Source organism: Aythya marila (assembly GCF_965140915.1).
Source record: "Aythya marila genome assembly, chromosome: 3".
Classification (NCBI taxonomy): domain Eukaryota; kingdom Metazoa; phylum Chordata; class Aves; order Anseriformes; family Anatidae; genus Aythya; species Aythya marila.
Genome location: NC_139044.1, coordinates 31,322,913 through 31,349,519, shown reverse-complemented (window position 1 = coordinate 31,349,519; position 26,607 = coordinate 31,322,913). Strand labels below are relative to the sequence as shown.

Below are 26,607 nucleotides of genomic sequence, written 5' to 3'. Positions count from 1 at the left end.
GGATCCTGGAATACTTTCAAATATATTTGTGATTTAATTTCTGTTTTCTTCTCTCTATGACAAACAATCATCTTTTTTACATTCCTTCACATTTTGGATCATACTAAACACAACAGAAAAGATAACATTCTCAGACTTTCAATGCAGTTGTATCACTGTCCAAATCATTTCATTACCTTTCCTATTACAGATGCTTCCCAATATGGACACTGATTTTACTTATTTTTTGTTGTAGTTTTGGCAGTTTTCTCCCTCACTGTTATTGTCAACTTATTGGCCCCTGGCTTATTGGCCTCAGAAAAATATCCGAGAATTTTTTCTCATTTATTTTCTTGAGTCCTTTCCCAATCTCATCTCCTAAATCCTTGCAACATCAACTTCTAACAAAGTATCCAAAAAAACAAAAACAAACAAACAAACAAAAAAAAAAACAAAAACAATGCATGCACTATTTTTGTAAGCAACAGAAGAAAATAAATTTATATAACTGTACTTCTCTCAACTATATATATAAAAACTTGATTTTGTTGACCCTTGTCCTTAGCGCAAGAATGTAAAAATTGCAGACCCAATATTCAGTGCTGAAGCAGTGCCATGGTAGAGCACAAGTTACTTCCCTGTGCTTCCATTGTCTAATACTACTTACTAAATTTAACCGCTGAGCTCAGACTTTACATCAGGCCTTGACTGCATGGGCTACTCAACTCCCAATATACAAAAAAACGTTATCAATAAAGGAACGAGAAGTATCTGTTGAATAACTGCCAAAGTAAATTGTTTGCCTTTCTTTATTCAGAAGTGGCAGTCAGAGTTGCTATTGCAGCTTCAGCAAGATATATTTTGGATTAGATCTTGACTCTTTAAAAAAAAATGTTTAAAACAAAACAAAGAAATCATTAGTCAGTAATGTTTTAGCTTTCTTAGGAAGTAAGACAGATACTGCCTCAAACTTTTTGCAGGTTATTTTTAGTTTTACTGTTAGCATGTTATGCAAATCCATTTAAGACCATGATGCTGGGGAAAAAAAAAAAAAAGTGACCTTTTGAGAATACTTTTTAAGGACCATAACATCCAACTTAAAACTGAATTCCATGCTCATTCACTGAATTAATTACTCATGAAAAACTTGTTATACACACCTTGTAGGAAGAAAGTAGGTTGCTCATGGCACCACACCAAACCAGTGTCAGTACTGAGGTTAGGAAGAGGATCAAAATAAAAGGAACTTTTGTACTGAGCGTACCTACACTCAGTAGGTACCACAACTGTCATGAGAGATTTGGAGCAACACTGGGTCAAAACATTTAAATCAAATTAATCTGTCTGTTAACAGACAGGTATTACTAAGCTACTACTTCATTTAAACTGTATAATAATGCTTTTCATCACTGTATTATTTCTAATGAAAAAGAGGTGGAAAAGTAGGTGGATTTCAAAATGCAAGATTTTATTTTTATATTAGTATTTAGTGTTAATGCAACCACTTCTTATTTTCCTTTCAGTAACTCAATGATTGATGAGCAATCATCAATCATAGTATTTTAACATGCAGTTCTCAGCAGAAGAGTCCAAACAAATGCCACTGTGAACTGGAAAGCAGTGACATCTTATTTAAGGAGCAGAAATAAACACAACAGATGCTTTAATTCCACAAACCCTTTCTATTGGCATAAAACAGCACTGCTGTCATACTAAGCAGTGCTCCCAGCCTCTGGCAATCTGTTTCCACCAGAACCCCTTTGCTGGTGCAAGACCCCTGTGGAGGCTGGTTATGGAGATACACATGTGAAGGAAGAGCGCCCTGATAGTACCACTTAAGAATAAGATCAACAGTACAGTATGGAGAACAGTTTTCTCTGTTCTGCATGTAAACTCCATAGATGTGCTGACACTATTCAGCAGAATGGGTGACATCAGTCCCATATGAAACTCTGCTGCAAACACTTACCTACGAAGCCTTACACAGTCCTTTGCCCCATTCATCTTCAGCAACATGGTATTAAAAACAGAGGAAAAATGAAACAGAGCACTGTTCATTCAGTTCCTCTCTAACTCTTTTTTTCCCTACAGTTCTTCAGGATACCAAGTCATTTCTAAAGGTTCAGTGTTTATTACCAGGCTTACTGTGCACTCTATAAATATTCCTGCCACTTGAGGAGCATTATTTGACTCACATTATGACCACTGTTTTAGCAAAAATACATATAGAGAACTGTTATATCCTACTACGTATATGGTAGTACATGTATATACTCATGTCCGTAAATGGCACAAAATGGTATAGGAGAGGAAGAATGGACTAGATAGTTTCCAGAGGTCCCCTACAACCTAAATTACTCTAGAAGTCTGTGAGCCTATGAATATACAACCCTAATAAAACAAGATATTTTACTGACTGTTTTCATGGATTTAAAAAAAGAAAATTAAAATAAAAACTATAACATCGAACATGACAGAACAGTTTAGAAACTCTGAAACTTGTTGTTTTTTCTGACTTTCAAAGTTAAAAATAAAAAAAATCTGAACTTTTCACAAAGAAACATTACAAAAAATATTTCAATATTTGTTCAGGCTATAATTTTCTTCATATACTCAGTACAAATTATGTTGTTTGTACAAGTGCAGTTTACACTCTTTGAAAACACGGTTCCTGTGAAAACTGAACAAAGGTTCAGATTTGCCATTAAAAAGAAAAGCAAAAAGCATTCTGTGGTAAGGAATCTGTAGTCTACTAACATTTGTCAGTATTAACCTACTCTTTTCTCCATCTTTCAGTCTTGTGTTGACTTGTTTTTCCTTTATGATCTTCCCACTACCCCAAATAGCCAACAGAATAAACATCTAGATCAAAGTTTTTTGTTGTTGTCATTGTCCTTTTTTTTTTTTTTTTTTTTTTTTTTTTTAAAAAAAGTGAGTCAGACTCACTTCAGCCTCCAATACAGTCAACTGCTGAGATCCCCCTGTCACTCCACAAATATAGATGGGCTCTGGTCCTTTATATCTCGATGGCATTATAGTACATTGTGCACCGGTGTCTACTAAAGCCTTATACTTCTGTGCGTCTGACGTGCCAGGCCATCGAATCCACACAGTCCAATAAACTCGATTGTCCCTTTCCTCCCCCTGGCTGGAGGCAGGGCCCCCCTAATCCTGGTCAGAATCTTCTTCATTTCTGTGTTTGAAGGACTGTCTGCTGGAAGTTGGAGCAGCAAACTTTTCAGAGAATCCCTTTTTTTTTATAAAAAAAAAAAAAAAGCAACTAAGATAGCTACTGAAGTCTAACTTGACAAAAATCAGGCTATGTAGTGACTAATAATTCCATCTGTAACAGTATTTTTTTTTTTTTTTTAATTACTAAAACCAAGGCACCATTAGCAAGTAGAGGCCCCACTACTGCAGTTTATAGCAAATTACATCTTTCATCACTCATCTTCACCCAGACACACAACAGTACTCACCTACACTCCTCAGCCTCTTACCCACACTCCAGTTCCAGCTGTCATCAGTCCTGCTGGCCTCCTTCCCTATCCCCCCAGCCTCAGGCTTGTGTATGCACCCAAGATACTACCCTTCTCTTTCACTCTTCCTTGATCCTTCAAGGATTGCTGCCTTCTCTAGCCTCCTACTGTACACCGCATAAATCACTCAACTCTGGGATACAAAGCAAGTGTTTTTGTTTGGTAGCCAAGGACTCAAACTCTCTGCTCTCCCTTAGCCTCTCAGTTTCTAATCCCCACTCTATACTTCCCTTAAATTCTATTAGTTTCCTTCTCCAATCTCTCCAAACGCAATCTCTCCTTTACCCTTCTAACATGCATCTTCCTACAATTAAAACTACAAAGTACTTCAGAAAACTAATATATAGTCATATAAACCCACTAAACTGAATTAAGCATCATATACTCAATCCTAAGATTGTAGAAAGCATGCTACAGAAAGATCTTGGGATCACATTTCACAAACTCAGAAGAGTTACCTCTTAGCACGTTGTATAAAATACCAAAAGTAATTACTCTACCGTATTTAGCTCTGATGAAGACTCACCCAAAATAATACTCTGCTTTAGGATATCACATTTTAAAGAAGTGTGGATAAACTTAGGAAAACTTAGAGAGGAACAGCATAACAGTAAGTCCAAGGAAAGTATGCCATAAAGAAAGTTTACTTGATAATTCTAGATGAAATGCAAGTTAGATTGATAAGATATTCTGGAGCAGACTTTTTATGAAGACTTGTTTGCCACATACTCAAGACAGAATATGAAAAAGTTCCCTTGAATTTTCACACAGGTAGATTTGCACTGAATTTTAGGAAAAATACAAAAAAGGGAAGCACTAGAAGAGACATAGACTGTACAACCTTCTTCTGAGGAGGATTTAAGAAAACATTTAGCAAGCATAGGAAAGGCATAACAAACTCAAACCTGTTTGCAGATGATATTTTAGATTATACTGTTTTATATCCCTACTTTTATTACTCATCTTTACCAAAGCCTGGATCAAAAAGCACACTAAATTATATCTTCCACTTCATCAAGAATAAGTCACAAGAAAGGGTTATTTGTGTTCCCATGAAATGGAAAATGGGTAAACACCAAAAATGCTGTAAAGAAGCACTATGCTTCTCCACAGTTGTTTAACTCTCAGATTTTTAAGGGTCATCACCTTGTAATCTAGAGAAATCTTAAGGTTTAAATTCTAATATTTATGCACAATATATTCCTACTGTGAAAAAAAAAAGTATACCCTAATCTTAACAAAGCGTGTCATTTTCACTAGTGTTGTGTTTTGAAATATAGCACTCTCACTAAAGATTAATTTTCCCTTGTTGCTCAGTTTAAATATTATCTGAACAAAAAGAGAGAGTAAAATTTATTATTATATTTATCTTTTTTCTTTTTAAATGGGCATTGCTCACAAATATAATTTGAATTTTGAAGAAGAACTAATATACTATGTGGGCTTCATTACATGCAATTACACTAGTTGTGCATGTTAGATAGAAAAAAAAAAAAAAAAAAAAAACGTGTCCACTTTTACCTGGTTTGCATTCATAGAGATCACAGCATTCTCCTGGCTTTCCTGATGCCTTAGAAACCAATATATTCAAATAGCCAGGCTGGCAAACCTTCCTCAAGCAGCCTGCAGGGTTACACACACAACGGCTTGGGAGAGGACAGCATTCCCCAGGAGGAGCATAACCTTCAATCAAGATGGAATCTTCTGGACAGCGAGGAGAAAACTGGACCTCACAGCGGGCCTTGGAGCAATCAGGTTTCTCTTCTGAAAGGGAGAGAAAAATCAGCATGCCACATATGTCAGTAAAACGCTGTTCTGAAGCTGTAAAGGTGGGCTCAGATAAAGATCCTTCTATTCTTCCTCCCCCAAGTCAATAAATAGAAAATTTCTGCTTCTGGACTGATTTTCAAAATTAATGGAATATGCTTCAGAACATCTTGGTATTTGCAAGATGGCAAATATGTTATAAAGTATCATACAAAAAAAAAATCTAATTTGTGTTATCTGCATGACTGCTGAACTCACACATCAGAAACAGCAAAGAAACTACACATTTGGCCATGACATTAGGAACCAACTTGTCTCATCATGCACAGCCCTGATGTTCATGCCTACACCTTCAGCTTCCTAAGGTTTTCCATAATGAGTAACTGGTGCTAGCTGATTGATTTATTAAATTAATTGACCTAAACCAAGACTTCACATACTCAAAAAGGTATTTAAAAGTTTAACAGCTAACATATTTGAAGAGTTCATACATTAGCAGATTTTTTTTCTGTACATGCTCCTTGTGCTCATATTCAAAGAGTTCCTACAGCTTTAGTGGCTTGAATATCAGAAGAGAAAAAAGGTTTGAGGCTCTGGCTGCAGACACAACAATAAAAGGAGTATTGAGGAACAAGTTCAACAAGTTGGTTGGAATAGTGACAGACTGGACAACACCAAGATTGGCAAAGAGAGAATGAAGATGGAAGGAAGTATTTGGAAAACTAGAGAACAGTCTTCCAAAATTATCCCATTATCAAAAACAATAACAACAACAAAAACTCAATTCTGGCAGAAAAGTTGTGTTGTACTCTCCAATTTCCCAAGCTACACTAGAAAAAATAAATAAAAAATCATTCCCATGACTGGTTTACTCCATAATGGACTATAAAAAAACACTTGTTCATATCCAAGAAGACACCACATTGCTCAATGCAACTGAGTGTTTTTAGAGAACAAGTGGATAAAACACACTCAGAAAAGCAGTATTTTTAGGTAAAGACAAGATAGTGACTTAGCATTTTAAGTATCTGTATATACTGCAGGCATCCTTTGTGGGCCTAACCAGAAAAAGAACAAAGCAGAAAACCAAGACCCAAAATTATAAACTGTTTATAACACTCCTTGGTTACCTGCAGGTTTATACACTAGATGGTTCTGCTACAAATGCCACCAATTACCCTTATAAATTAATCAGCTACTTTGATTGTTGTCATTAAAGTTAGATGCAGAATATTAGAAAGAATAAAAAGAACACTAACTTTATTAATCTGATTATTTTATGTCATTTTCAAAGTTAATCTCTAATGAAAATATCAATGATTGAATACGACATACCAAGTATGAGCATCCATAAAAAAAGTCAAGAATATCTTCTCCAAGAATTTAGTAACTCACTGTTTTGGACTTTTATTTTATTTTATTTTAACTGAAATTAGTGGACATTGCAATTAAAAAAAAGAAAGCAAAAGAGCAAATGTGAAATTCTGTTTCCAAATATACGCTAATTGTCAATAATAGCTTTTTTTTTTTTTTTAAAGGATCATTTTTATACTTAATTTTAGTATATTCTTTGGACTTCAATTGATGATGAAGAATCAGAACAGTATTTCATATGTACATGGCTGATTGTTTTTTTAATCTAGTGTCACTATTACTTTTGTCCTTCATCATCTCCCCCCCCCAAAAAAAAAAACAACAAAAAACAAAACCTTCCTTACTTCTACTCATATAAATCCCACTTTCATACAATATTCTCAACCTACATACAACGTAAAACATTACCATCCTAGTATACAAATGAAACTGAGCAACTGGAGTAACAAGTAAATTCACCCAAGTCAACAGACAATTTTCATCCAGGTTCCTAACTCCAGCCCACATCTGAGTCAAGGGCAGGAAGAGCCCTTTTTCCCAGACCATGACATGATTCAGTATTTCAAATATAATGTGCTTTTTCCTTTAGCAGAAAGGAGCAAATAGCCAAAACAATATGCAATTGGCAATATTTAAACTGTTTTCTTGTAGAGTCCCTACTTCAAACTTCTGGAAGCAGTCTGATCTAAAACGTGAAATTCAGCAGCTCCCGAATCAGTATCATTGTATTTTTGCTAAAACTTTATAATCAGTTAGCACTACACTTGCGTAACTGTCATGAGCCTACTGGCAATATTAATAGGTCACAGTTCTGTTTTACTACATTTCAGTAAAAGCTGATGAGGGCTCCTCATTTTGATACCAAGTCTGAATGGAAGACATTACCTTTCAGCAATCATTTAAAAAGTTTCAAGGTTTTTCTGCTTGTTATCTTAGTAACTTTAAGCTTGCAAATATACCTATCTTCCCTATTTACAGGAATAAAATTTTCTGCAAGGCATATTTTCAAAATTAATTGTACTCCATTAACTTAATAGCTTACCTTTTCATTACTTAATCTAAAGAGCAATCAAAATAATATTTGGCATTTATTTTGTAAACAAATTCAAAAACAGCCATAAATGCCACTGCTTTAACAGGATTCTTAATTTAATTCCATTATGTATGGTTACTTAAGATTCATCAAACCAGAGGAATCACTTAACAACTCTCTTCTCATTTATTACCAAAGGCTTCCGGCTCTTAAAAAAAGGACACGTAAGAAAATATCTGTCAGAGAAGAAAAATTTAAAATATAACAGACTTTCTCAAAAGACTAAAAGCAGCATTCCACAGAAAACAACTGTGAAATATTTTGCTACATTACCCCTTTCATACACCAACCAGGGACTATTTCAAAGTGGCTTCTCAATAGACCACAACAAAAACCTGTTCCTTATCCCTCAGCATGTCCAGAAACAGAAGAACTTAATTTTTTAACGTAGTGTATCAAACATAAAAAAAATCAGATTTTCAAGGAAATGAAGGACTATATTTTTGTGATTTTTGATTAAATAAATCAGCACAGCAAATACAGAAGATATATATTCCTCAATAAAGAAATGGCATGACACACAAATTACGTGGCAAGAAGATACATGTGGATCAAATTCTCCTAATCCATAACTCCCTCACAAGAACAATTTCATATAACCACAACTACACATAGAAAGAGAATACAATTCTATGTTAAAGCAGATGTCTCATTTTATAATTCAGAGTTTGTAGTCAGAACACTTATAACATTAATTAAAATATATATTCATAAAACATTGTTTGATCTCCACCCTTGAAGCAGCTGATAGGTATCCTTTAATAACTGGATGAATATGAGCCAGAAGTGTTCTCAGGTGGCCAAGAAGGCCAACAGCATCCTGGCTTGTATCAAAAATAGCATGGCCAGAAGGACGAGGGAAGAGATTGTTGCTTTGTACTCGGGCACTGGTGAGGCTGCAGCTGTATTCAGTTTTGGGCCCCTCACTAGAAGAAGGACTATGAAGTTCTTGAATGTATCCAAAGAAGGGTAACAAAGTTGCTGAAGGGTCTAGAGAACAAGTCTTAGGAGGTAGCTGAGGGAGCTGGGGTTGCTTAGCTTGGATGAAAGGAGGTTTGGGGGAGACTTTATCGCTCTCTACAACTACCTCAAAGAAGGCTGTAGCCAGGTGGGGGAGCGTCTCTTCTCCCAAGCAACAAGTAATAGGACAAGAGGAAATTGCCTCAAGTTGCACCAGGGAAGGTTTATGTCGGATATTGTGAAAAAAAAATCTTCACTGGAAGGGTTGTGAGGCATTAGAACAGGCTGTTCAAGGAGGTAGTTGAGTCACCATCCCCGGATGTATTCCAAAGATGAGTAGATGCAGTGCTTTGGGACACGGTCTAGTGGCAGAGTTGGCAGTACTAGGTTAGTGATTGGACAGGATGATCTCAGAAGTCTTTTCCAGCATAAGAGGTTCTATGATTCTATAATAAGGTAACCATTTTAGTAAGAGCTCCTAGAACTCACAAATTAATTTAACAGAGTGAAGAGCTGTATACACTTTTACTGTTTGCTTTTCACAGAATCAGTTAATAGAAAAAGCATATACAACTTAACCACATTTCAGTCTCTCCTTTAAAATGAGGGGAAGAGGGGGGAATTAAAAAGGAGAACAATTAGTTACTTGTCAAGGATGCGTCCATCAAACTTCTCAGAATTTATGTCTGAACAGATAAGCCACAACCCAGTTAAAATAAATAAATAAATAAATAAATTAGTTGCCTGCAAATGTTGCTTTCATGTTCAACCAAGCAGCATTTCAAATGACTACACAAAGAAGAGACACTATCAGTTGGTTTGCTGATGAGCCCTCTCCATGGGACACATTCTCTTTATAGTCTTTCATCAAACACCACTGAAGCTAGAAGCATTCTGTAGTGCTCAAATCTCACCAGGCTGAGCCAACAAAAAATCTCTGCAGAGATAAAGGAAGAGTCTGGATCAATCAAACTCAAAGTTATACAAACTATCTATTCAGAGACAGTCAATCTTCCAAAGAAATTTGGAAATGTATCTGGAAAAATAACATTAAAAAAAAAAAAAAAAAGACCAGAAAATCAGACAATCAGAAAAACTCACGTTAAAAAGACCAATAAATATCCTATCCTTGGAAACAAAAATTCACTCAAAAAGGCAACCTTAAAGACCATTTAATAAAAAAAAAAATAAAATACCAATAACAGTGCTATTTTAAGGTATAAATTAATTCATATTTCAAGACAAACATAGTTTTCTGTGGGTCTGAAGGTTCAGTCTTACTTCCTGTTACTTTGGATTACCCTGCAAAAAGATCCTGCCATTACTAAGTATAGCACAGAGGACAACCTAGAAATAACAAAATAACAAGAGAAACCAAACCACCTAAGTTACAACATGCTGTGTGCTTTTAAAATGAAAATTAAGAGGGATCATACATTTAAAAAAAAAAAAAAAAAAAAGAATTTCTCAAAAAACATTTTTCATTTTAATTTCAAAAACCACAGGAAAATTGTAACACTTCCCAACTCAAAGCATAGTAACATTCAGGCTGCCCTTTTGTTGCAGCCACAGTATATCTGTTGTAAAGTGCATGTAGCGGAAGGGGAGCAACCTTCAAAGAACAGAATGAAAAGAAGAAGTCAAGATAATAATAATTTTATTTTTTTTTAATTAATACTAGAAAGAGTCAGTCATAAAACAAGAGCTCTAAAGCTGGAAGCAAACACCCAAATTTCTCAGTTTCTCTATATCAAAAGCACCTATATATTTTAATATGTTTCCCATGAACTTATGAAGTTGCTGTGGGGAAGTGAATGTACAATGGCAACTTACTGGAGTCTTTATTTCACAGTCAGCACTTAGACAGAAGGCCTTTACCTTCCTGAAAGGTTTATACAATACTGGGCATTCAAACCGGCCACTAGTTGGCAGTATTTTTATTAATACTGCCACTGAATACAGGAAGTATAGATCTCGGGAATTTTGTTTGTTTGTTTTGTTAAGTACAGCAGTTGTAACAATCCTCACAAGACACATAGTACATACACCCCCGGCTCCCAAACACATCTTGGCCAACACCAAAGTGTGGAAATCAAAATGGTTCCTGAAGGAGAATTAAAAACATAGCTTTCACCTCTGTATCAAATTCTTTTCCTTCATTATATTTGCATGCTCTGCTTTGACACGCAGAGAAAGTATATGCCAAGTTGAGTTAATGGGAAAAGCAGAGCAGTGAAAGCATTGGTCAGCACAGTGAAAGGATCTTACGGTACTACATCATGTGGGAGAAATGGAGAAAAGCCACCGCAGGGGCAGGAGGCTGCTCTCCTTATTCTTCAGGTGAAGTGAAACGGATCTGTGCTTTTCTGGAAACCTTTTCAGGGAGTGATTTTTATCATATTGTCAAAAATTCATGTGACCACAGATGCCTTTCTTCAGTCACCATAGAAACAAGGGCAGGGTGTTTTCATAGAAGTAGAAGGTTAAAAGAGAACTGTAGGAGACTTGGGTCCTAATGCTTCCACAGAGATACTTCAACTGTGCAGCTGGTCTCTAAAAAATAAGTTTTTAATATGTGCACACATGCATACAGATAAATACACACATAGAGAGATTAAAACTTACTTTTTCTGTTCATCCCTAAGATGCACATAGTATAAGAGTTTTGGAATAGTTAACTTCATATCTAATAGTTTCATCTTTCAGGGAAGTTCAGACCAGAAAGTGGTTCATTAAAATGAACACCTTGTATGAGTAAGCAAAGTGACGCAATAAGATCAGCGTACGTGCTTTGAAGACGCATGCTGTGCAGCTTTGCTTTTTTGTTTAGTTGTAAACTGGTTTTGTGAAATCTAGGCTAAAATACAGCCAATTTTACAGCATAGCCTTACAGCCGCCATTGAAACGCATCACAAACAATAGGCATACTGTACCGTTACACAGTGGCAGGAAGGAAATATTAAAAGGATTAGAGATAAACAAGAAAAATGATTACCCAGCTAAAGCAGTCAGACAGACAGGGATCGATATCGGAATGCAAAATACCCCAAAGGATTTTCGAGAATCAAAAGGACAGTTATAGTAGATTAAAAAATGAGATTACCTTACACATACAATATGCACAGTCCTGTATACGGATGAACTGCTACAAATAAAAAAAGGAACAAGTGCCTGACCTTTTACCTAATACTGAACTTTATTTAAAATCCATTCTGTTTTGTAAATGAGTTTTATTCTCTTTCGAGCATTCTGACACCCTGGATTTTACATACCACATGATTGAACAATCTGTCTGACCCATATTATACCCTAATCTCGTGATTTAACAGCAACAACCAGTATTAAACATGTGCTAAAAAATACAGAGACACAAATTTTACTAAATATACACTTTTCAATGTACATCTTTGCAACATGCCATCCTCTATGGATTTTTCAAAGATGTTTCATTTCAAGGACCAAATAACCATAAACATGGCTCATACCTTTCAAGACAGACAGAACCAGTCAAGTAAGGCAATAATCCCATTTGGACAGCAAAGCTATAAGGATGTTATATTCCACTTCCTCATTTTATTTTCCTCTATTTCAATACTGAATATATATAGATAGTATATACATATAATATATATATAAATGTATACATAAATATATATGCATACTACATATATATTTATATATTTTTCATATATATATTATATTTTATAATATCATATTATATAAAAGTTTGTAACTCAAAAAAAAACAACCAACCAACCAACCAAACAAACAAAAGCCACCAGAATGGCAGTCAAGCTGTAACTCAAGGTGTTGTCTGCCAAGGAAAGGGCTTTACCAGAATCAGTGCAGATTTATCAGACATCAGACGTCCTTTCATCGAAACCCAACTGCAAGTTCAGTGAAACCAATCTTGCTTGTGGCATAATTCACACTTGGGTTCATACCTCCCAGTTCAAAGCACTTCTGTGTTAGACCAAGACCCACACAGGACCCAAGAACTATTTCTGCTGTTAGTCCATTTCATGTAAAACCTCTTTCAATGAATGCATGTTAACATTTTAAATTATATACAGGAACAACTTGACACTGGAAAGTGTGAATCAAAATATGTTGAGGGTAACATTAGCTATTTGACTCAACTGTAACAAGCAATACATAAAGAGAAGGAAATGAGTCCAGCCTGCTCCACACCAGACAGGGAAGCATGCAATTCCAGGGATATGATCCATGCTACCAGCAATTGCACTGCTATTAATCAAGTCAAAGCGCTTTTGAACTTCAGTATTGAAAATCATTCTGATTTCAGATGGAGAGATGAGTGGATAGATACCTGTAGTCAGATTTACAGAAATGAAGCACAATGATGTGGTTACAGATTTGTCGAGGTACTCAGTAGACACTGAGCTGTTGGGTTACCTCTGCTGTTTAAAAAATAAAAAATCAACACCATCAGAACTGAAATAACATTGTACATTATTTCTTTATATAAGAGAACAATTTATGCTGGATGAATGATACTACTACTACTGGTCAACGTATTTAGTTGCAAATCAATGGAAATTTCAAAACACAGAAAGAATATGTAAACAGTAATTAGGTGGTCTCAACTACACAGCCAAGACTTTAAAGAATGCCAGAACACTTTGGAAGTTAGCCCAAAAAGAATATAATAAATTTTCAACCAGTATAAACCACATTCACTTCAATGACTTACAAAAATGTACACTATGAGTAAGTTTACCTAAAGGTAATTAATAAAGCAGTAAGTAGTCTTTATTACAATCATAAAAGCAGCTGCAAAACAGTTCTGTATGGGTACCAAATTGATGACAAAGCACAACTATTTGGAACAATTCCACTTAGTATAGCTTAAAAAATTTATATATATATATAAGCTAGGTGACATCTGGAAAAATAATCACAAGTATTCACCGAAGGAGAAGGACTACTACATGCAACTTGATGTGACAAGAAGAAAGGGATTTAAAATTGAGCAGGCAACTTATACTCCACAAAGGGCAACAACCACTGGAGGTACTTCTGAACACAAAGAGAATAGAATTATGTGTTGTACCCACACTTGTAATTGCCCACACCGAAGGCACTATTCTCAAATCATCAAGTTTGCTTCCTAACCAAAGTCAGAAAATGTAAGCATAAGAATGACCCAGAAAACACTTACGCTTGTGATGTTATCTACAATTGAAATAAATAACTGAACTTATCAATAAATGAGAATTCACATGCATAAGAAGTTAGCAACCAAGATAAAACTCGTAACAGCAAGAATTAGACTCTCTAGAACTAGATTTGAAACAAAACAAAAAACAACTGAGATGTAAAGATTAACTTAGAAAAGAAAGTTCTGATATGAGAGGAACACAGCTTTCTGGTACTACTGAAATTGAATCAACTGCTATATTTTTCTTTCTTTCTTTTCTTTTTCTCTCTCTTTTTTTTTTTTTTTTTTTTTTTTTTGAAGTTAATCATACTCAATAAATTTAGGATATGTGGTTTCTTCACATTCTCTGGTCTCTGCTACTATTCAAAAATAAACAAACAAAAAACCAACCCCCCACCTCAAAATAAGGACTTAAATGCCTTACAATACTTTTCACAAGGAAACTCCACTATACAAACTAGCTTTCCTAGCTATTATGTTCAAAGAACCTCTGTATGCTTATAACCAGCTTAACCACATATTTCTGAAATTCCTTTACAAAAACACTCAAGATACATAACACTGGAAAAATGAACTCTGTGCAGCATTTCATTCTTTTCTCCTCTTTAATATTCTAAGATGCTGTAATATCAGAAAGTAAGAAAAGAGGCATAGCATTCTTATTTTAGGCAAACAGAAGCTGCCTACTTTCAAGAGCGAAGGCCAATGCCCAAGTATTTCAAGACATTTTTGTTTCCCAGTTTCTGTGCTTCATGTCTTCTCTTAACTTCTCTAAGTTGGCTTTTAAGTTCTTCTAAATACTCTTCTAAATTATAGAATGTAGCATTTCTATTCTATACAATGCTCTATACTACCAGAGATCTTTCTGAATTCTTATTTTTTACTTTTTTTTTTTTCATGAGTATTTTTGAAATGTTTGTCTCCTAGAATGAATTAAAATACTAACTACAATAACTATTACTTTGCAATTCATGAATTACCAAACTTCCAATAATTTACCAAACAAAATTTCTCTGTATTAGGACTACAGAAGAACTGCTCTATATACCTTAAGAAATGTGACAGCAAAGCAGAAGGAGCAATTACAATTTAGGGTAAAATCTATACTGGCACAATGAATTCTTATGCAAAAATCCTTGGTGCCTTGCAGTGAAAAAAGTCTCCAATATTTGTAGTTTGATTCCAATTACATAAAAAAAAAAAAAAAAAAAAAAAAAAAAAAAAAAAAGTTTGGCAACATGAAAGAATTTTCTAAACAGCTCGGTCCACCAGGAAAAGCACATCTGTGGGGTTTCCTTTCTAAAGAAATATAGATTTACTTTTGCAGAGAAATGACACTTAACAAAACTGTAGTTAAGATTATTTCACAGAATACAGAGATGGTAGATATTCCACACAAAACATTTGTCTCTAAAGATGAAATCTTCTAATAAATAACACATCTGAGACTTCAGATGTAAGAAGAACAATTAAGCAGTGTATTATAAGATTCAGTTGTAAGAGATGTTAAAACACTTTGGTTTTTGGGAGGCAATTTTTTATATTCAATGTAAAAAATAGGGAATATTTGAAATACAATATTCTATGCATATAAACTTTCTTGAATAAAAGGACCACATGAACTAGGAAAAATAATGTTAAGTGCTTAAATGTTACACAGCTAATTTTGTTAATTTCTAAACTACTGCCTGCAATACCTGTTTTAAGCACTAGGTTTTATGGGTTTATTTTTTCATACCTACCAATCACACAAATGCAAAAACAAACAAAAACCCTTCTTTATTACAAAAAAAAAAAAAAAAAAAAAAAAAAGAGAGAGAGAGAGAGAGAGAAAAAGAAGCACACAATTTTATTTATAGCCTAGGACCTACACAGTTTAAGGTTGAGAATACATCTGTCCTACTGCTGCACAAAAGTTTTTTAGAATCAATTGGAAAAATAAACAGGTAACTGCAAATTTGAGAATCATATTACTCTGCTTCGAAAATGCAGTAGCATCCAAACCAGAAATATATACGTATTTAGGTTTAAAAGAGTCACATGCACATGTGTATATATTTATAACCAGCCCTCAAACAGAATCAAGTCCACAAAGAATCATAGTATGGGAAGTCCAAACAAGTTTCTCCATTCTGCAATACTACCATACAAAACCCAATGTAAGAAGATTATTTTTAAAACAAACTGAAAAGCACATAATAGCCACAGTTTTTATTCCACACATAAACATGTCCATAAACATGTGCCTGCAAAGGGTTGTTCAAGTACCTAAACCAAGTGCTCAGAACAGACAGTATGAATGAAATACAGCTTTGTGTCTACCCTGTATTATATACCCGCTACCAGATATCTCCAGCCTGTTGCAGCATCCCTTATTTTGCCTCAAAGTAGCGACATCACAGAGGGAATTAAATGACAAAACTACAAAAAAGCAGAAAGTTAGAGCTTACGCAGCACTGAGCTTCTGTTAGCACCAGCACAAGAATTTTGCTGACTGATGTAGTCATTAAACTTGGACCCCTGTATTTCAAGCTGGATGAATGCCATCACCTTTTATTATGAACAAAAGACAGCGAGTCTGGAAAAAGATCAACAATACTACTCCAAATATATAAAAATATTCTCTCGGTTTTAGGATATTGTCAACTGCAATGTTCTTTAATTGGATTCAATTTCTGATCTCATTTAACGATACCGCTGAGAGCTAGAAAGCTCTCTTCCAAGAACTTAAAGGGGAATCATCTAGAAGACTACAGGTGTGGCAAATAGTTTTTTTTTTTTTTTTTTTTTTTTTTTTTTTAAGTGGGAATACCAAACTACAAGAATACCACAAATTATTATTTCATTTTGCTTCTTTTTCCCATGCTTTCCTTATGTTTTTCCTCCTCATTGTCCTTGCCTTTTAGGGTATTGATTTATTGTTCATGGTCTTGTTAAAGCAAATCCCCGAAACTATCTACTTCACATCTTTTCTAATTTTTTGCCTTACTTACTATACATCTTTAATAGCATAAAACAGTAACACACTTGGATCTGTACAAAATATACATACATACAATATATACATACTAAATGCTATTTGCTCTTAAACATCAAAGAAAAGCTTATTTGTGGCATTGTGCATAACAACTTCCACTATGCAACTAGAAAAATCAAAACTGAGAAATTCAGCTGCAGAAGTTTTCAGTTAACACAGTTTCCTAGGGCATTTTGAGCCTTTGAGTGTAGTGTTTACAAGAACTAAAATGGACATTACACACCTTTGTGAAACATGATGCATAGTGATGATGGTTATTGTTAGGAAACTGCAGATATGGGTATACTTCGTAAATGCAATGAATCAAGTTAATATTATTTCTTGTAAGGTTCCCACGACTGTATTTTCTGCACAGGTTTGGGACTGTCACACCCAAAGTCATTTTTTAGACCAAACTTTGTGTAGTGCATGTTTCAGGAGCTGGGCAAAATCAGTGTACATTACTCCTACGCAGAAGTTTGCAGAGCATAATATTCAGTGATCAGAGACAAGTCATACCAGAATGCACCTTGTGAGACACCAAGCTGGGAAAGTAGGATTTTCTGCTGAATTAAAGAACTATTCAGAAACTAGTCAGTATGAGACCCTGATCCATTAAAGTAATGCTAGCATCTCCAAAACAGAGGAAAGCAACCCATTATGTATCTGAATAATTTACAGACTCCTCACAGAAATCTGGAAAACCTCTACAAGAAGGAAATGACAAATGCAGTTTTGAATGAAAACTGCAGAGAACCCTGAGGAAGAGACTGCTTCTGCCAACTGTTATGTCATGATAGTGATTCTACCTGGTAAACACACGCTGGGAGGTAATGCAAGAAGGAAGGCCAGAGTTGTACTTGATAGCTGTGATCAAAATCATTCTATCACCCAAACAAGACTAACGAAAAATGGGGAAGAAAAATATTTGAAGTTACTTGCGAACACTAGGAAATTATATCTCAAAAGATGTAATAACTGATACAGACACTGGACTACTCGTATAACTTGAGGCAATACATTTCTTTAAGAAACCCAAAAGGTTAAGAAAACATTCCTTTCTACAGGCCAAGCTAAGAACTGGTAACGCAGAAGTCAGCAAAACCTGAGCAGTACTAAAAAGAGAAGCCTGCTGACATCTAATGAGGCAACTGCTACCAAGCATCTCTTGCTAGAATATCAGACTTTGACGCATGCATCCCAGAGCAGAGTTATACTACTTTAAACAACACTATTTTCATTGTTTTTCCCTGTTTGTCTGGAAAGAGACATCAAAGATAATAAAATCTAGTATACATGATGAGGTATCTCACATGTCAAAGATACCTCCTCCACTGTACACCTCACTAAACAGCAGTCTTCATTGCTTTACAATAAACCAACAGACACTGAAGTAAAATAGGAAGAACAAAAAATCTTTCTGTATTAAATTGTTCCTACCTGGTGATATTGATTTAATAGTTCCCATTCAAATTTTTCCAAAGAAAAAAATTGATGTGAGGAAATAACAAACTTGAACTCAAAATGCTACACATCACCAAAAATAACTGAGAAAGTCAGCAACATTTCAAATCCATGATATAATGGGAGCAATAGCAGAAAAGCCATTGCAAAGTTTTGGATTAGTGCTGAACTTCCCATCTGAGCTTCATCCTGTTTGTTATAATTTCTTTTCTCAAACTAGACATCAGTCTAATTTTTACTGAAATGCTTGCCACTGTGTATTTTGCATTACTCAGACAACGATACATTATGCCTTTTAAACACCAGAAAGAATGGAACAAGTACCTAGAAGCTAGCAGACATTTTGTAAGAGTGGTGGTAAAACAAAAACACAAAATAAAACAGCAACCAAATTACTTCTCCCCTCTCACCCCTCCCCTCCCCCCAAAACAGCACTTCCTAAAATGATTTATCATTAAAAAAATTCTAATGCTGCAAGTGGCTCATCTATTTCAATTCCTCCTAGCCAATACTAATTGAACAGTTTTAACATTCACGAACAGATCTTTAATTGAAATGATTGTAGGTGTTAATTTTTAATAAAGGTGGTATTAATTAGCTGAGTTTTAAACAAGATTTTTTGTAAGCACAATTTAAAACACATTTTCAAGGAAAATGATTTCATTTATTCTCTATTTCATTTATTAGTATTCATTTATTTAATTTATTATTATTCATTTCATTTATTCTTTTTCAAGAAAAAAAAAATAAATATTTTTTTTTCAAGAAAAAAAGAATAAATTCAAGAAAAAGAATAAATTACATAATGTACCATTTAAGTATTACTGCTGATGATCAAACGTTTATTTTCTAATCTTTCTCCCAGTCTATGCATTGAATGCGTTTTCTCAACACAGAATAAATATTTGCTTTCATGGAAGGCTGGATCAAGACTTACAAGATTTATCAGAGATCTCTGCAATATAACCACATAAGATAGATGATTAAGTAATGCTGGTATTTCAATAACACCAAAATAGGATGCAAATATTTCAACTCTGTCACCTGTGAAGCACACCTCCAGAATCTCACCAATGTAATGTAATAATGGTAATTTAATAGGAAAAGTTAGTTATTTTACTCTACCTTTCTTATACATGCATAACCCTCCCTCATCAATGTCATAGGTGAATACTTTAAAGGAAGCAAATGGAAATCACTTTAATTCCAGTGGGACTGAGAGCACACTCAGTAATTTTGCCAATGACACCAAGCTGTGTTGACATGCTGGAGGAAAGGGATGCCATCCAGAGGGACCTGGACAGGGTGAACATCAGGAAGTTCAACAAGGCCAAGTGCAAGGCCCTGTACTTGGGCTGGGGCAATCCCAAGCACAAATAAAGGCCAGGCCATTATTAACAGCAGCCCTGAGTAGAAGGACCTGGGGATGCTGGTTGATGAGAAGCTCAGAAGGGGCCAACAGCATGTGCTTGCAGCCCAGAAAGCCAACCGCATCCTGGGCTGCATCAAAAGAAGCATGGCTAACAGGTCAAGGGAGGTGATTCTCCCCCCTCAGCTCTGCTCTCATGAGACCCCACCTGGAGCCCCGTGTTCAGCTCTGGGACAACCAACATAAGAAGCACAGAATACAGAATTGAAGTGCTCCCCTGCCATCCCCCCGGCAGAAAATAAACAGATTATTGCCCTTCACAGTGACCTTCCACCTATTCTGTGGGGGCTCAGTAAGGCTTAGAACAGATTCTGTACAAGGCAAGCCCAAGCTAATAATAAGCAGTCTACAATTGCTCTCAAGAACTATAAATGTTGTTACGTAAAATTTCTGTGCATTTATCCTTAGGTGAGCTATTTTAGAATATGCAAGGTAAGTTTGAATCCCTCTGCTACCTTTTATGAGGATATATATGTAGTCCCAAAGCTGGGAAAAAATCCTTTCCAAGTTTTCCAGTTGCAGAGTAGTAATACCAGTCCAAAGGGACCTCTGGAGGTCACCTGGTCCCATCCCTTGCTCAGAGCAGAGCTGATGGTAGGTTAGCTCAGGTCGAAGGAATCTTGGACAGCCCCCAGGACAGTAGTCCCACCCTCACTGAGAAGCCTTATCCGCTGGTCTGACCACCCACCCACATCTAACTGGAGCTTTCCTTATTGCAGCTGCTGCTATCTGATGCTTCTCATCCTTCCTCTGCACACCTTTGAGAAGCACCTAGTTCCACCTTCTCTGTAACTTATTAGGCAGCTGAAGACAGCAAAGTCTCTTCTTCTCCAGCTTCCTTTCCTTAACACCTGTACACCACATGCCCCAGCCTCCTACTCAACCATCCTTCTTGTATTAGGGAATCCCAAACTGGGTACTGTTCTTGAGATAAGGTTTCTTGAGAGCTGGAGGGTATGAACGTCTCCCCTCCTGGCCCTGCAGTACAACCCAGCGTGCAGTTGGCCTTCTTCACCGCAAGGGCACACTGCTGACTAATGATCCCCTTGCTGCACTATCAGTCTAGGTCAGGCTTAAGTCATTATTCCTGTCTGTGACAGGTAAGATTTTTTACTCAAGTCGTCATGAGACTAGAAATGTCTACAGCCAGCAACATCTTGCCCCCAGCCCAGTGTGGCCTTTCTGTTGTTAAGAAGAATATCTAAGGTAGGTTTTTGTGTTCCATCATTGACATCTGCAATCCAGCAAGCAAATAGAAACTTCAAAAACTTGACCTTTTATTTATTTATTTATTTATTTATTTATTTATTGAGCTAGATGTTTAAGACTGACAGCTGTGGTAAGGCAAGTTTTAAAACATATTTTTTTTTAAATCTAGAATTTGTTTTTTAGCCTTCTTCCCTCCATCTTACATCTCTCAAAGCTGTTCAAACATTCTGAAGTAGCACTAGTTTATGCATTGAAAAAAAATTAATTTTGTCTTCCATCCACAAAATACTACTTCAGTAGGGAATTTACTTCCTCCTAATCATTGCCTAAGTTCAACCTTACCTGTAGTAGACATATTCTGATTAAACAAGAGAAAATTTTCAGAGAACTGTACTGCATTTATTACTCTATTAATATAGAATAATTTATTATTTTTATTAGGAATTTCAGCTTGCTTGAGCTATGCGGAAAAGAATTCTGCTTAGCACTTCATCATCAAGCCTGCTCAGTGTGCAATATAGTCTTCATACAGTCAGATCAGATACCCTGTTCCGATCTTGATCTAAATATTAACGCTAAACTTAGCTTAATTTGACATTTGTTAGCTAAGAGAGTACCATATAGACACTAATGTGCAAAAAAGCTTCTTTCTTGAGTGGACATATACTCTTGAATAATTTGCTGACATAATTTGATCTGGGAGGATACTGCCAGAAGAATTAGAGTGAGCTTCAATGACCATCCCTCTCATTTTGGTGTTTCTATTTCCAGTATTTGTGCATGGGGTGGAGAGCAGCTGTAGGGGGGAGTATCTGCATTGCATAACAGCTGAAGAGAAACACAAGCAACTCTTACCCCCAACTCCAATACAAATCTGTCACAAAATATTTAATTTAAATTTATTTGAACTTTATCTGCTTCTGAGCCAAAAAAAAATAGACATAAGAATTTGGCATTGTCTAAGCATTATCCTCTCCTCCATCTTCCTTCAGCCAGTTCAGACCCTCTTCAGATGCATGCTCTTGTCCAGACATGTCCAAGACCACCATAGCCTTGTTTATACAGGTCAAGCACAAGGCACATCCTAACATACCAAGCCTTGAAACAACAGGTTACATTCTTCCACGTAAACACACCCACCTATACGAACAACCGGGGTTGAATAATCAGAAACTTCTTTTTACACTGAATGACAACTTCACCACACATGTTGTTTACACATCAAACAAAAATGACCACACAGAATAATTAACAGATACATATTTATTTATACCTACATTGGGCTTGAAAATATACATAACAAGCCTATAGCATGTCACCCCCAACCCCTCAACAACTCAATATAAGTAAGACTTCCAGTATGAAAATATTTTCACTTCTGCTACAACACACTTGCCTTCAAAAAGACTTGGTTGTGATGGTCACTGAAATAGAACTAACATGCTGACATTCATGCTCAAGCTACCTGTTTGCCCTGTAATACCAGACGTATATATCAACTTTGCATACTGGTTCTCCAAGAGTGAATACAGTTGATCGTTATACAACATAGCAACGTAGTAATGATTTGATGAAAAAAAGAACAATGTATGTTGCACAGTAGCCAAGAGTAAGTAGGAAATAGCTGCTACACTCAGGTAGCTCTAATGTTATAGATATATCAGTTCTGTGCTTCAGGAACACTATCATATTACAATTAAATAAAACAAGTGACATTTTGTGCCAGTGGTGCAGAATGGAAGTTCTGCTTCGTAACTTTACAATGCAAAGCTGTTTCTTTTAAAGATATCAAATGCTGTTTGTGTGTGCATAGATGTAAATAAGATTCAGATGCAGACTGAGCACAACCAAGTGTGTAATGCACCAGACTTTCTTCCTCCTGAAGAACAAGAACACTGGAACCTTCTCTCCCCAGCTTTTTGAAATCAGAATTACTTGCAATATTTCTTAAAAGATAAAATACATATTTATTGCACTTTACAAGAAAATTTACTGAGGAGATATTGACAGGACAATAGAATCCTGTCCATTAGAAATAAATACTTTGCATATTAACCAATACTGAAACACCACCTTCCAACACCTATGTGGAGTGGAAAGATTGCAACTGTAGCAGGTTCTTTGCAGTCTCAAATTTACTAGAGTGATACAACTTCATGAGCAGTAGTACCAAAAGGATTTCTGTAGTATTTTAGATTCCAGAGCAAAAAGTCAAAGCAAAATGAAGAAGCAAAATGTAAAACCCAACATGCATACGGTGCAGTCTTAAACTAAGAAAGACAGGTTTTAAAGCATGCATGAAGGAAATAAATCAGAAAGGCAGACACTGAAAGCCCATAAGAGTCTAGATAACTACCTCACCTTAACCTGAAATGTTCAGCAGACAAACTTTGCAAAGCTTTGTTTTGATGAACCTTCATAAATGAACTGTAGTTAATATCAGAACTCAGTTTGCAAGGCACATCATTCTGCTGAATGTTTATGTGGAGTACAGCTTTATCCACCCTGAAGTACACAGTTTTAATAGGTTAACCTTCCCTCATTATTCTGAGATATTAAAAAAAGGATTAGAGTTTATTTAAATACCATGTTTCCCTATTAGAGGAATGTTTTTGCTAATGTTGTCATACCAGCTCTATCCACACCACATTCTGGATATCAGCTTATACATTTCCAAACCTCACTACAGCTGACTAGTATAGGAGTAAATACAGAAACATTTAAATCTATGATAGAAGTAGGAAAACCTTTTAATATATATATATGTTATTTATTTACATGTCTTGCCTTAATGTTAACTTTACTTGTACCACATGTAATTCAAAGATTGTTGAGATGACACTTCTTTTAAAAAGCTGCATTTATTTTGAGCATAGAAAACAAATCTGATTCACTTTGAATTGAAATATTTAATGGTATTTATTAGATTAACTACAGATTTACAATGCTACAAATAACTTCTAACAGTAATATTTTGCAAGCTAGAGCAACTTAGAAATTTCCATCTGGACAAACATTGTAGTGAACCAAGACCAGCTTATTGGGTATTTGTTAACAAATAAGTGAAATTTGTTAACTATTCCTAGCTTGGATTTCATAGAGGGAAGGTGCAAACACCCAAACCTTCCAGAATCTTCCTCTTCCCACGTCCTCTACAAATGCGAACCCCTTATCACCCTTATTCCCATTCTTCCTTGGACTTCTTGCCACTGTTTCCTTTATCTTCAATCACATTTGTGTTCCTCATCATCTCCCTTTTCCATATTTTTTTTTTTCCCTTCAGATCCCATTCCTGTTTTATTCTGTTCAAACAAGCTCTTTCGGCATGTTGTACGGGCATAAGTAGAGCAATGAGAGCACAGAAGTCTGCCCTTGCTTTCAATCCTTATACCTGACAGCAATGTGGAGCTACAAAACTGCATGAAATCCTCCTTAGCTTTCACATATCCAAAGCACATTGAATCCTCTGAGAACTAAAATGGGAGCCTTTTTCTTAAACCTGTAATTGGAAAACATTTTTCTTAAATCTCTGCTGAAGCTTTGTGAATATTTGTTCAAGGGTTTATAGCCCGTCCAACTACAGTGTCTCCTTCGACAGTTAATGTCTTATGAAAGAAAAAAAGGCAGTTGATAAGAAAAAGAGTATGACTATAATGAATACCGATTCTCTATCAATTATCTCCAAGTATGAAAATCATGAACGTCAAAGTTAAATCTGATTTACTGCATACTGGTGGCAGAATGTTTCAGTGAAAAATACTGCAGGAAGTTTTTAACATGTGCATCGCAATGTATATAGAATAAACACAGTGGATTGGCCATCTTATAAATGATTTTAAGTGATAAACTTGCCTACATTTAAAGGCACAAAGCCCAGAACGCACTGTTAGCTGAAAGCATACTTGAAAGAAGCAGAAACCAGAGAGACAGCCAATACCCTGTGATAATGGGGGAAATTGCTTTAAACTAAAGAAGGAAGGGCTTTAAACTAAAAGAGGGGAGATTTAGATTAGAGGATAGGGGGAAACTCAGAGGGTGGTGAGGCACTGGCACAGGTTGCCGTCCAGAGAGGCTGTGGATGCCCCACCCCTGGAGGTGTTCAAGGCCAGGGTGGATGGGGCTTTGGGCAGCCTGGTCTGGTGGGAGGTGTCCCTGCCCATGGCAGGGGGGTTCAAACTAGGTGATCTTTAAGGTCCCTTCCAACCCAAGCCGTTCTATGATTCTATGTTTTATGATTATCTAATTTTTAGAGACAGTGCTATAACAGAGAGTTAGCAATAGCAAATATGCACCTGAAACATGATATAAAACAGAGATCTGACTGAATTTAAGGGAATAAAATACCCAGTGTATGTGCATATTTGTTCCACTCAGAATGTCTGTACCTCAAACTGAATGTAGCAGTGCTTTAATGGCCTAATACACCCAACTTCAAGTAGCTTTAACTGCCTCTGTTCTCTAACTCCATCATTATCACACTATTAAAACTACCCATAGTACTCACACAACTAGACACTTTTTTTTTTTCCTGAGTCAAGTATACTCCAATATATAATCCTTGTAGTAAGTACTTTATAATTGCTGTAATGCTTCAGCAAGAAACTTGAAAAGAAACAGGGCAAGTTTACACTGCACATCTTATCTCCTCAAAAGAGAAATGTAATTAAGAAAAACTTCTGTCAAATTATATTTTGAAAGACTATATATACATGCCATGCCTCAGTGTAATGAACTTGACAGTCTGATATCTAGCAGGGTTTTGGCTTTTTTTTTTTTTTTTTTTCATATGCCCCAGAAGGAGTGCAAAAAATCTGGATGAGGAAAAAAGTATGACATGGTGATTCTCACAAGTGGCAAAGATCTTAATGAAGGACTTTGGCTCTCAAACTTACCCTGGAGATTTGCATCTAAGACTCACCGCAGAATTTCACAGGCAATTTTTCCATTTAAAAATTGAAAATATTCAAAATTTTTGCTATCCATTAGCCATTAAATGTTATCTGTAAGTACTCTTTAAAGCCAAACATGGGTGCTTTAGAAATTGAAAAATGGATATGGCCAACTGGACATTGAAAGGAATGCACATAAATACATAGATTAAATGAAAAGAGAGAAGACTTTGGGTGCCACAAAGTAAGAGAAAGAATGGTTTGATAGACCTGAAATGCTGGAATACTACAGCTGGAACACTAAAACTGGTATGTTATTTTTCAGTGTAAACATTAAGGAAACTGTCATTGTATCTATTAATTACTAAATCAAAAACTCCAAGTATATTTATAAAGAGCAGAAGGAGACAACAGGGAGAATTTGATGCAGGATGAGACTGGATGAAATCACTTCCCTCTAACTTTAGTAGGAAGATGTATGGTTTAGGACATGTTTTTGGTTTCTTAGCTTCACATTCAACTTAAAAATAAATAAATAAAAAACAAAACAACACATGCACACCTATTTTGAAATGAAGACATATCTTACTTCTACCTACAGGGTAAAATAGAAAAAAATACAGTAGAAAAGCATGCTGTTAATAGACTAAATCAAATTTTAAATAATGAATGTCAAGTTTAAACTTTGCTGGTTGAAAATGTGAAT

General features: G+C 35.6%; 1 protein-coding gene across 2 annotated transcripts in view; it reads right to left on the bottom strand.

Annotated features, from left to right (window-relative positions):
- Positions 1–26,607, bottom strand: part of CRIM1 (cysteine rich transmembrane BMP regulator 1) — a 180,265-nt gene that overhangs the window by 90,705 nt on the left and 62,953 nt on the right. Inside the window, exon 3 of one of the 2 annotated variants that reach the window (XM_082757787.1) lies at positions 5,040–5,282. The exons of the other annotated variant lie outside the window; for it this stretch is intronic. Within the exon in view, the coding sequence (XP_082613913.1) occupies positions 5,040–5,282 (243 nt within the window). The remainder of the gene's footprint in view (positions 1–5,039; positions 5,283–26,607) is intronic. 2 annotated transcript variants of the gene reach the window in all.